General features: G+C 41.0%; 1 protein-coding gene across 3 annotated transcripts in view; it reads left to right on the top strand.

The window, feature by feature from the left end:
• SHC4 (SHC adaptor protein 4) overlaps window positions 1-12374 on the top strand; it is a 26717-nt gene extending 14343 nt beyond the window's left edge. For 2 of the 3 annotated variants that reach the window (XM_046899140.1, XM_424123.8), the window contains 8 exons: window positions 480-533; window positions 3250-3301; window positions 3854-3980; window positions 5881-6058; window positions 7146-7206; window positions 8512-8691; window positions 10176-10429; window positions 11138-12374. In XM_046899140.1, coding sequence (XP_046755096.1) covers window positions 480-533; window positions 3250-3301; window positions 3854-3980; window positions 5881-6058; window positions 7146-7206; window positions 8512-8691; window positions 10176-10429; window positions 11138-11293 — 1062 coding nt within the window. In that variant the 3' untranslated portion in view covers window positions 11294-12374. The remainder of the gene's footprint in view (window positions 1-479; window positions 534-3249; window positions 3302-3853; window positions 3981-5880; window positions 6059-7145; window positions 7207-8511; window positions 8692-10175; window positions 10430-11137) is intronic. The other variant, XM_004943807.5, reaches the window with a different exon arrangement.

Here is a 12374-nt window from a genome sequence, read left to right as displayed (position 1 = left end):
ATGAAGTAGTGTTTTAAACAAAGTTTGCGCTTGATCTGGTTAGCAAAATTCCTACCGCATAACAGTGTGGTGCTGGGAGAGAAGGTGGTCCGAGCATCAGTGGGCACTGTTTGTTTGTAAAAACACCGCTGTTATACACACCGTGCATTTAAATAAGAGTGCTGGTCATTTTGAACTGAATTAATTTCTCAAGAGTTTGTAAGTTGCATTTAGTATCTTCCATTATTCTCCTTTGAAACTCTCATGTAGGCAGCTGCGTACTCACTAGGTTAGAAATGGTGTCTGAACTCATTCTGAAAACCCTTATTACCAAACACGAATGAGTGCTCTCCAAAAATATTCCTATTTTTAGCTTCTTCCTTCACAAACGATATGCCCGTGTGTTTATTAATAGATGGGGTTGTCATGAACTGAATTGCTTGCTCTGCTGTTTTCTAAATGCACGTGAGCATGTTTAACTAATTTGTCATGCTTTTCAGATTATTGCCAACCATCACATGCAGTCCATCTCATTTGCTTCTGGAGGTGACCCAGTAAGTATTGATTTCTAAGACTTCTGCAGGTATAAATGAAATTATTATGAAAATAGAAATACCTGCAAATACTTTACTTCATTCCTTCTTATCCGCAAGCACTAACAGTGTATGCCATGCTTCTGCATCATGACCAGGAGTCTAAAATAGATAGGGGGCCTTTGATAGGGAGAGTCTTTGAATGGAGGTTCAGTGGGGATTTGATAGCTAGATAGAGTTACTGTCCCCACTGCCCATCAGTGAGATGGGTAACTCACAAGGCCACAGACTCAGGGACCTAAAAATAAGAATATACAAACATGGGAGTTGCATCAGTTCTGAAGTCCCTGTAATCCAATGCCGTGTTACAGAAAGAGGTCAGCATCAGCCTCTCTAAATTTTAGATGAATTTCAAGACAAACAAAGCTCCTGTAAGATGGACATGACATTATTTTTCTTGCAGATATGGGGTTTTCTCCCAGTGTAATAGTTACGAACTCACTGATGTTATCATGCGAGGAGTTTTCTTTCCTCTTCCAAATGTTTCATTGAAATTATTGTGAGGAATTTGTCATTCATAAACACGTCCTATTCCCTTCTCCAGTGTCAGCAAGTTCCCAGCATTCTGAATTTCACACTCTGTGTGTTATGAAAACTGTATTTTTTTAATCAGTTTGGAATTTTCTGCCTTTCAGTTTTGATAAATGTCTCCTTGTTCTTGTGTTATGAAACAAGGAGTGGAAGCCAGATCTAGCTTTGACTGGAAAATGACAAATCTGCCTCTTAGGATTTAGGACCAGGCAAGGGAAAATAGCTGAGAACCAGCCCTGTGTGATGGATGGAGGGCCGTGGGGTGATGTAAGGAGCCCAGCTGCTTGGTGAGGTTTTACCCAAGCTGCCTGAGAGCAGGAGCTTCCTGGAGCTGGGGAGGGGGAGCAGGGATGTGGGGATGGCACGTGTGTGCAGGCTCTGCGCTGCCAGTCCTGCGCCCAGCAGGGAGGCACCACATGGAGCTGGTGCCAAAGAATTAGATCCTTAAGGATCCCGTTAATGAACGAGGCGTTCTGAGAAGTCTGACTTTCACCACTAGGTGCTCATGCTCTCCTAACACCCTGCACTGTGCAGTACAGTCCTTCAGCTTTGCAGACTGTTCCTGGTAGCTCCGAGCGCTGCTGCGCTGTCGTGCTGAGCATCACAAAGCTTCATTTCAAATTCCAGTTTTCTTGATAGTTAAAACAGTTTATGTATATCCTTGAACTGCCCTCTCTCTGAAGTATGTACCGTGTCCTAGATGCTGGCTGTCTTAGGTCTGTCTTTATATAACATCTCAGCATAATTCAGGCAGGGCTATATTTCCAGCCTTATTTTCCATAGGCTGTGTCTCTCCAACTGTCCCTACTTTCAAGGTCTGAGCACAGTTCTGTGTTGCTCTGCACTGTTAAGGAATGCCAGGATTCTGTTCTAGAGGGGGGCTTTATTTTAAAGCAAAGTCATCCATGCAGGCACTTAAGTGTTGTAAAGGTATAAAAATAGCAGGTACTGCTCCAGTTGCTTCAGTTTTCCAGTTAGAGTCGAGACCTAATTTATTTTAAAAGTAAAATATCATAAAATATTTATGAGCCTGAAGAAAAACCTGGGAGGAAAAGAGAGGAAATTGAGTTTTCTAAGTGCATGAGAAATACTTAGCTTTCTTTGCTTTAATGATATTACCTTGGGAGATTTGTTTTGAATGATCTAGGACAAGATCTGCTGACCCGGAGATGTGCCTCCTGTGTCATTCACTGTGAATTATTAAATGGTTGTTCTTGTGCATATTGCAAACGGGGCCTTTGTTTCCTGCCAGCTGATTGCATCTTCCCCCAAGAGAGCCGTGCCTTTAAGCTGCCAATTGTGTTTTCCCCATTCAACCTTAAAGACCCAAAATAACAAAATACATCCTTAATAATTAAAAGAATGTTATTCATTACCCCGCCATTTTTACTATAATGCTGAATTATCAGGCAGCTCTTTGCTTTTGCAATATGACTAGAAATGTTAATCTGTCTCTTTCAGATCCCTTTTCAGTTTCACAAGAAAAAGTGGTTATTATTTTGGCACTAACTGCGAAGAGAATCTGAAACAGACAATTGATTATACTGAGATTGTCTGATCTCAGCGGTGGCATTGAGGTCTGGAGTAATTTAACCTCATGTTAACCAGACTGACATCAGGCAGCAGTGGTTGAGCTGGAATCCCTCTTGCCCTCTGTGATATTTTAAGTATCACCTTTTCTCTAAGATGTCTTTGGAAGTCAGTCTCAATGCCACAAATGGTGAAAATTCTGATTTGGTCTCTGTAGCCTTTTCACACTTTCGTGTTCCACAGACATCAGTGAGGGCTAAAAGGCGGGGCTGGAATTGCATTGCCCTGATGTGCTCAGCACTCTCTGCTGATGAGGCACCGGCTGAGTTTCTTCTCCCTGGCAGAGTATGAAAACAGAGCTTACTGGAAACCCAAAGAACATGAGATGGTCTCCTGCAGTTATCACAAGAACAAGCATTGCTGCACAATTACTGTGTCAATATCCACCACTGCATCACCGATCTCTCCCTTACCCCCTTGTGCAGCACCTCCAGGTTTCCTGAAACCTATTTTTAAAGCTAAGAATATCTCTCTGTGTGTTAAGTTGCTTTGTTACGGTGATAAGGTTGTTCATAATGATAACTTTAAAAACATTTGTTTTTTTTCTTTCCTGAAGGATACAACAGACTATGTTGCCTATGTAGCAAAAGATCCTGTTAATCAGAGAGGTATGGAAGCATTTTCAAATCATTATGTATGTCTTTATGATTGCTTTATCTGTACCAAGGACTTGCTTGAGTTTTAAAATGAGAGTTACTGAGCAGCTCAAGATTCTATACAATGTCTGACTTTGCTGTGTGGATAGCGGTGACGGTTTGCATGCAGACTGTGGCTCTAAATGTCATATTCTTTGTGCCGTTAAGTGGGGATCTGTAGGGCAGACTAAGCCTGTGCCAGCTGCTGGCTCTGCACTGGGACAGGGTCCTTCCCAAGGCAGCCAAAAGGAGGGTTCTGCCTCTCCTGGGGAGGGAGATACAGGGGTGTTCTGTGCAGGAACTACAGATGGAGTTTCTGTCATTGAGTTGATATTATGCCTAAAATATATCCAGAGCAACATCCTTAGCACATCAAAAATCTCAGTCCTAACTAATGCCCTAAGGCTACCTAGATCATTTCATGCTCAACTTTTCTGCTGTAAAGAATAGAGATCAACTCTACTTATTTAATTATTTATTTTATAAAGGACATTTACCTAATTAAAGCAAGGTGTCTCTTTGCAGCATGCCACATACTGGAGTGTCCCAATGGGATGGCGCAGGAGGTGATAAACACCATAGGGCAGGCTTTTGAGCTCCGGTTCAAACAGTACCTGAAGAACCCATCCAGCCTGGTGACTTCTAATGAAAGGTCAGCATGTTCTCAGTCACTTCACTGGCAGTTTTCTTCTCTTCAGTACTTCTCAGAGAACAACTGTACTCCAAAGAATGATCCATAAATAAGATGTTCAGGTTATGCATTCTGGACATATGCTAACTGTAATACATGCTGTATGTACATACAGTAGTGGAGTAACATTAGCTTATTCCAGTGAATGGCACTGTTTCCAGTGACATTTGTACAGGTGCTTAGGTAAAACTCCTTTATTTCAAGTGATGCAAGGAAATGGAACAAATGTTCAAATTATTTCGTCCTTACTTGGGCAGGGTAAATGAAGTGGAGGAGCTTTGCTCTATAAGTATGGTGCACACTGAGCTCAGTCCTGAGCTGTGCCAAGTTTAAGCTTGCTGCAGCTGTGGAAAGTCTGTTCTGGGGATGCGAGCAGTTGTAATTCACCTCTCTGCTGCTCTGCTCATGACCTGGCAGGGACCTGCAGTTCCACCTGGTGTGACTTGAGTCAGCCTCGTATACCGAAATCAACCCAGCCACCATTTGGCATTTTAAAGTGTGAAGTCTTGTCTTCAGCCTATTGCTCAAACTGTGGGACCTAAGTTAATGTTCAGACTGCAGTTCCCCATTTCCAGTGCATTGGGCACACAGTTCTTGGTCTGACTTACGGCTCTCTCTAAGGAGCCGTATTTTTCTCAGTCTTTCCTTTAGTGATGCAGAATTTGATCCTCTGCTACCTCTCAGAAGCAGGTAAAGCTGTAAAGCCATCTAGCTGCTTCCTGAAAACCAGAATCGGCGTGCAGGCAGTGTCACTGGTACAGTGCCTGAAACAATGCAATAAAACTGGTTTTACTCCTTGCCAGCAGTACCACCTCCAGGTTATATTTATTTTGTCATATAGTGTTCCTTGGCATTCCACTCCTAATACTCTGTTTACCCTGGAGACGATAGCGAAGACAGGAAGAGTCTTTGCTATGAAACTCTGCAAAGTTATGCCAGGAGTAAATCACAGAAAGGAGAAATGGAAGATGCTAATTAAATTCCCTCCTCGAGCTGAAACCGCAGCCAGTCCTGGAGAATGGTCCTCAGACAGGACTCGGATATTGCTGTGTGAATGAGTCACCCACCTCCAACTACTATGAATCACATAATCAAATACTTGCACTGCATATCACATAATCAACTGCTTGAACTTTATCTCTTTCCTGCTCGAGGTCTTTTATCCAATTATATTCTTGTTAAGCAGAGAAGTAAGATTTGAGATGAGCTTTTTATTTCGGGACCGGAGGCAGTACAGGAAGCACCGCGTTACTTTGCAGTGTCTCAGCTGTACATTTAAGCTATCGTTCTGTTTTAGCTCAAGAAAAACGTGGGGTACCATCCTTTGTGTCATTCACTGTTTCCTTCGAGCTGAAACAGAATAGTCGTATTGTTTCTGATTATTGAAATCAGAGTGCATTCCATTTAGGATGACTACATTTTTTTTTTTGTAGCAATGTTTGTTTTTCTGAAACAGTTGCAGGCTTGTCTGCCTAAATGCCACATGAGGTTTTAATTTTCTTTTGTAAGCCGTGGCACCCCCCCCTCCTGCCCCCATCCCTGGATTTATACAGTTGGGACTAGAAGCCAGAGGAATCATTCTTATGGCTGACGCTTTGGGTACCTTTGTGAACAGCACATTGGCATCCCAGGGATCTGGGCTGTCCAGTGCCAAGGCAGTCTCCCTGAAGCCTGAACCATGGTGATTCCATGTGTAATTTGGAGAGAATTAAAGTAAACAGCTCTGACAGTTGAGGCCCAAACTCCGTTATGACCCTATGGCTAATCTGCGCGCTGTGTGATGCACAAACACTTGGGATGTTTGCCTACACTAGAAAGCAGTTGATAACATCAGTTGCTTTTATTTTCACATTTGTTTCAGTGAGGCAGTGAGCGCTGATGGATCAGCTGGGAATTTACAGGAGAGGGAGGATCATGAATATTACAATGAAATTCCAGGGAAAGAGCCTCCTGCTGGTGGAGTATTAGACATGCGAATGAAAGTGCCAACAGACCAAAGGTCTGGCTGTTTTATACAGTGCAAAAAGCAGCACTGCTTGGTAAGTATATCTTCTGATAGAGCTATTCACTGCCTGTTATGGGAATGAATAACAAAGTGTTACTGTGGTGTAAAGCACGGTGTTAACATCAGAACCAGGTTCTGACTATCCTGGGAAAGGGGCCTTTTTTAGGCGAGATTTAATCATGCTCAGTACATAATTGAGTCCCAAAGCACTTTCTGAAGATTAACTGGCTTGTCCTTAGAGTACTTTTAGGAGATGGAGTAATATCCCCTTGTTAACTTGTTAGCTGTGAGAAGGAAATAGATACAGACCTGAATGGCTGGTCTAAAAGAACATTTACAAAATCTGGGACTTCCTGACTCTCAGTTCTGTGATCCAATAAGTATTTCCTTCTGTCCATTATGCTCTACAACCTATACATACATTCGATATTAATTGATTGTAGTGTATATACAGCATTCATTATGTCTGGGATGTTTGATGAGACTCCACTAATTCAGCTGCATTAACTACAAAAAATGGTAGAAAAAAAATGGCTTTTGCTTGAGGTAGTCAGGAATAGAAAACCATTAGGGAGTAAAAGCAGCAGAGTTCAGACTTGCTGTACAGACTTCAAAGTTCATTCTGTTTGTTCTTGGAAACACCAGAATTTCCCCATTCAGTGAAGCAGGCACCATCTTTGCTTAGAGGGTGCATGTTCCAACGTGCCTCCTGGCAGCTGGCTGGTGTTGCTCAGGAAGCTGCTGTTCCCAGGTGTGGTTTGTCTCTGGAGGCAGCTATTCCCAGGCTCTGTCCCGTGCTCCATCTGTTTTCCGGCGTTGTCTTAAATCCCTGCTGTAGGCCTGGTAGTCTCCACAATCTTGAGCTTGTTTCCAAAGCTATTCAGAGTCCCAGGGAATTGTCCTGCAACATATAACTGCACTTGCCTTCTTTCCATGGGGTGAAATATTATCTGAGGAGATGGGAGAGTTTTTTTTTTTTTTTTGAGGAGAATTAAGTTACTTGGATCCCAATTAAGGATCCCAATTGGATTGGGATTGATTGATAGAAACCTCACATTGTAACATTATGTGAGGTTTCTAAGGAACTGTTGTATGTGACCATTGTTACAATTTCTTTGCAGACAGGCAGCCCGACATTCATCAACATATATGAAAACTGCCCAGAAGAAAACAAGACTGTGGGTATGTGCTGTGTTTTCCTTCACATGCATATGCATGAAGTAACCAAGGCAGACTGGCTGGAAGGGATGCCCCTTTGCTTTCAGTAGTGCTGAAATGTGGTTGCCGAGTAGGTCATTTCTGGTTTCCTAGATGAAGAGCAAGACAAGAAAGCTTTACAGATTTTCAAAAGGGCACTAATCCATTGTCGTGTCTGCTGGCAGAACTGCTCATTTTATTTGCCGTGATGCTGTACAGTAGCTCTCTGTTGTTTAATTCTCTTTCATATGCCTTGAAGGAGGATATTTCTTTGCTTTAGCAGTCTCTGAAAATATCCCTTCCCCCGACAAATACTGAATTTCTGTTCCAGTGGAGACTGTGGCCTTGATTTCCAGTGTCACTGGCTTCTCTAACTGTGCCCATCCTTGTCCTTGGAGAGCTTTGTGGCCCATATCAGTCCCACTTTAGAGAAGCCTGCTCTCTGGTGCCCCAGGGGATCACCACCCTCCATCCCTTTCTGGACTTTACTTGCTAAAGCTGATGCCCTGAGTGTGTTTCCCCAGCTCATCTCTTTCACTGCATGGTGACATCCTTCTTGCATTCCCACCTGTTCTGCTATAAAGTGACGGGTTACACTGTCGAAGGAGGATGGTTGAATTCCTTTTGTTAGTTCTGATTTAAGGAAAGGAGAATCAAATGATTCTTGCAACGAGGGGATGAACAAATAAAAGAATGAATGAATAGATCTATGACTAAAATGTTTGCTAAAGAGCAAAAATATGCCTGCTATTTGGCTAGCTGAAGTGGCATTATTTTCATATCCTGCAGGGAATATTCTGTTAACTTGTTTCTAGGCTGGGATTCTAACCTGACAGATGTGGCTTTGGCTCTCCAGGCAGTGCCACAAAAGCACTGACCTCCTCCTCCTCTCTGTTCCACCAGAATAGCAAGAGAGAATTGTTCGGTTTCCCACAAAGCTTGTGGTACAGAGGGGAAGGAAGGGGCTTTGCAGCAAACAATGCATACAGCTTGTGCCTCTGTAGAGTCATATGTATTAATTCTTTTCAATCAGCAGGGGGTTTAGTGCTGACATTAACTGAAGCAGAACTGAACCAGTGTGCAACATCTTTGAAAATTTCATTCTAACTCTGAATGGCCTACGTTGTGCCATAGGAAAAAACAGTTCATCTGCCAATTTTTGTTTTCCTTCTGAATGACTTTCATAGGATATACAAGAGCAACAACGTTCATATTTCATTTCTTTGCAGTTATTTTTAACTTGAGTTTAGAGATAAAAAGGCATCTGTGCAGATTATACACTAATTGCAGGTCCTTGTGCTGAAAGATCACAGAAGACAAAGAAAGATGCGACGTTATTGAAGTCAGCCTACAGAACAGATCTTTTTGATGATCCATGTTACATCAACACCCAGGCCCTGCAATCTGCAGTCTGTACAGCCCGGGGTACAGCAGCAACACAGATCCATGGGAGCCCACGGAGTCACACAAGTAGGTTCTTCTTGTGATACTGCATCTTTCTCAGCTTTGAAAAGAGGGAACTTGGCAGCCATGTGCACGGAGAAGGAGTCTGGTTTCCTCATGAGAAATATAGAAAAGGGAGGGGTGGTCCTTCCTGGTGGGTTTTGTTTGGTTTTTTTTGCTTCTTAAATTCAAGACAAAGGGGATTAAAGGTGAAAAGTACAGACAGCGAGTATATAGAATAATCTTCCATCTTCTGTAGTTGATTGGTGACAACAAGTAGCATCACATTTTCCTCAGCTGGTAATGAACGAGTCTCTAAGATACTATGAAAGCTTGGGACTGTGCTGTGCCTCAAGGAAGAGTGCTCTCCTGTACACTCATATCTCACCCACTCCAAGCTGGAAATGACCTCAGATGCTTTTGCTTCACAGGCAATAAGCATGCAAGGTCAAGGCAGGAATATGATGACCGCCTTTTCTCAATTCTTGCACAAGTGATCTGACCACTGAGTCTCATCCAATAACATCCAAAGAATATTGCTTGATCAGTACTACCTATTAAATACATGTCCAATTAGGTCTTGATTTAAACACTGCAAATGGTGGATATCCATTAGGTGGCTACGTAGTTGCTGCTGATTATCCTCATTATTGGAAATACTTTATTTAATCACATCTTACGGTTTCCTACTGAGTGTTTTCTCTGTCAGTGTTGGCTCCACACACAAACAAGGGGGCTGAGGGCTGGATCGCATCCACTGTAAAGGAAATCTGTAACCATTGAGACATTTCTAACCCAGGCATGCATTATGCTCTAAAAGGAACTGACTATATCCTGAGGACCCTTGAGTTGCACAATTTCATTGAAGAAGTGGTATCCTTTTTATTTTCCTTAGAAAAATGCTGCTTGTGAATCATTTGCAGTCTGACTGGCTGTATCCCAAACCACCCAGTTTTGTTAGTACATTCAGTAATTGTTCGTTTTTTCACAGCAGATGCATCATGCTGTAATCCTTCCCTTCTGGCTACGTTGGCCATGTTGTCTTACATTCCTGCACATAGCTGGAGCCACTCAACATGATTCTCCCAATGAGCCACGACAACCTCTTCAGAGCTTGTTAAGGAAGAGGGAAAGACTTAAAGGCTAAAAACAACAGATTGATTTTTTTTTTTTTAAACAGGAAAGATTTGACTTTAATAGAACCAAAGAAATACAAAACCAAAACAGTAGAGCATCAGAAAAATGCATGTTTTCTGAACCCTGTTGCCTAGCAACCCAGTGTTTATCCATCTAAGGTATGGGAGGAGACCATATGGTAATTTTACCGAATGCATTTGAGGATTGTGAGCATCCACGTTTGCATACTATTGCAGTCTGCAAGCTTGGTCTGATCACAGCTTCAAGACTGAATCATTAGAATTTTTTAAAAGCTATAGAAATAGTCTCTCTCTTCCTTTTAGGATAAAGTTGTAGGAGAAGTGTCTAATATGTTCCCTTTCATTTCATTTCAGAATTACCAGAAACTGTGCAGCAGAGTGCCACAAGCAACACAGCTGGTCTCTGTGTTCTGCCACAAATAAAACAACAGCTAAGGAATGAAGATTGTTACCATGGCAAATTAAACAGGAAAGCAGCAGAGAGCCTCTTAGTCAACGATGGGGATTTTTTGGTGCGAGAGAGCACAACGTCACCTGGTCAGTATGTCCTCAGTGGACTTCAGGGAGGGCAAGCAAAGCATCTTCTCTTGGTGGATCCTGAGGGCAAGGTATGAACATTTCACATACAGAAACCCGAGGGCTGCTCAGCTATTTCAGTGCAGAGTGCTTTCCTGAACATGGAATTGATCTGATTCCCTTCGAGTTAATTTAAATTGAGCCAGTGGGTGATTTCAGTAGCTTTTAAAGTTCAATTCAAGGACTTACAAGCACTGAAGCACCGTGGAAATAGAAGTGAGGTACTTAAATATTGTTGTTAGTCCAGGTGTCAATAATTAGAGTGTGCACTTAATGTATCCTAAGAGTTGTCAGTATATTGCTGGAAAAGTAACCCTAACATTAAATAATGAAGTTGATTAATACTGTACTTCTGGATACAGAAAATGCAGAGCTGGTTTGATGTCAGCTGAATTCTACTTGTTTCTACTCAGGGCTAAAAGAGCACTTTTAGGTGAAAATCCTCAAATGAGACATAAATCAGAAAACAAATTCTTAGTAGGAATTAGGGGAAAATGCCTCTTTCCCGTGGAGAAAAAAAAGGTTTTTTTTTGTTCCCTTTAGCAGAATCAGCCTAGTTCTATACATTCGGTCTCTTGATAAGTCGAAGGATAGGTCTGAATTGCTGTCTACAGCTTAATGATGCTGTTTCATTGAGTTCAGTGGCTTAAATGCATTTTGACTTTAATGGAATAGGCTCACATCCAACCACTTATAAGCACAATACGACTTTAAATACGTTCTTTTGCTTCTTTCATTAGGTGAGAACCAAAGACCGTATATTTGATAGCGTGGGTCATCTTATTCAATATCACATGGAAAATAATTTGCCCATCATCTCTTCTGGAAGTGAAGTGAGCTTGAAACAGCCTGTAAGGAAAGAGAGTAATATGGGACACTTGCATTATCACAAATAACCCCTTGGATCTCACAAACCCCAAGACAATTTGTATCTGGAAACTTCATTGACTATTATAAAACTTTATATTACGAAGACAATTCAAAAAGAATAGACTGCACTTTCTACTGCTGTTCCAGAAGATATCCTTTTGTGTGTGTGTGTATATATATGAATATATGTATATGTGTATATCTATGTAGATCTATAGAGATCAATAAGCATAGTTATATAGATATATATAATCTTAGCAGAAGTACACCTTCAGAGTGTGAGATTCATTTGTGAGAAGATATTTTAGACACGCACAAATGTCACTTTCAAGGTCATACTGAATCAGTAACTATTTAAAAGCACAATCAAACCTCTACATGTAAAAGCTCACTTGAATGAACTACTGGAACATTAGTACGTGCCTTTTAGGATAGAATTATTGGAAACCAATATTATTTATACTGAATTAGTTTTGGATGGCTAAACAAACATGCCTAAGCTTTTCACTATTTGCCAAAACAAATGCAATTTGAATATTACTAAAATATCATCTGCTTTCGATAGACACTAACGATCTCATTTTGCTTGTAACAGCACTTTACTAGCAAGTAATGTTTGAAATGAATGGTGTTCACAATACGAAAAGATTGTATGGTTTCTTGATTATTTTTTATCACTGACAACTCAAAGATTGAGATTATGCAATATTTACAAAGTTGAAATTGATGTGTGTAATATAATTTTGGAACAGAACTTACTAAGGGGCAAGCATGCTAGATCCTAATATTTTTGTCTTGCATACGATTTTACTATTGTTACCAATTAATACTGGAGTCATCTCTTTTTAAAGGTAGGCTAAATATATTTTCATTGATTACATAGTTGTTTACAAGCTAGAAAAGCTGAACAAAACTAATGATACATTTTGAGAGAAAACTATTTCAGAGACTGTTTGAACTTTGCATGTGCCCTTCTTCACTATTCTTTCCAAAACAATATATGATTTTTCCCTTTATTCATGTAGAGTCCAATTGTTCCTAAAGTCTTTTAAAGGAAACGTATCTATTGTTTGGTCACAATAAATAATCTAAATATGAACACTCGTA

The sequence above is a fragment of the Gallus gallus genome, chromosome 10, assembly GCF_016699485.2.
Source record: "Gallus gallus isolate bGalGal1 chromosome 10, bGalGal1.mat.broiler.GRCg7b, whole genome shotgun sequence".
NCBI classification, from domain to species: domain Eukaryota; kingdom Metazoa; phylum Chordata; class Aves; order Galliformes; family Phasianidae; genus Gallus; species Gallus gallus.
This window is presented reverse-complemented; position numbering and strand designations above follow the sequence as displayed.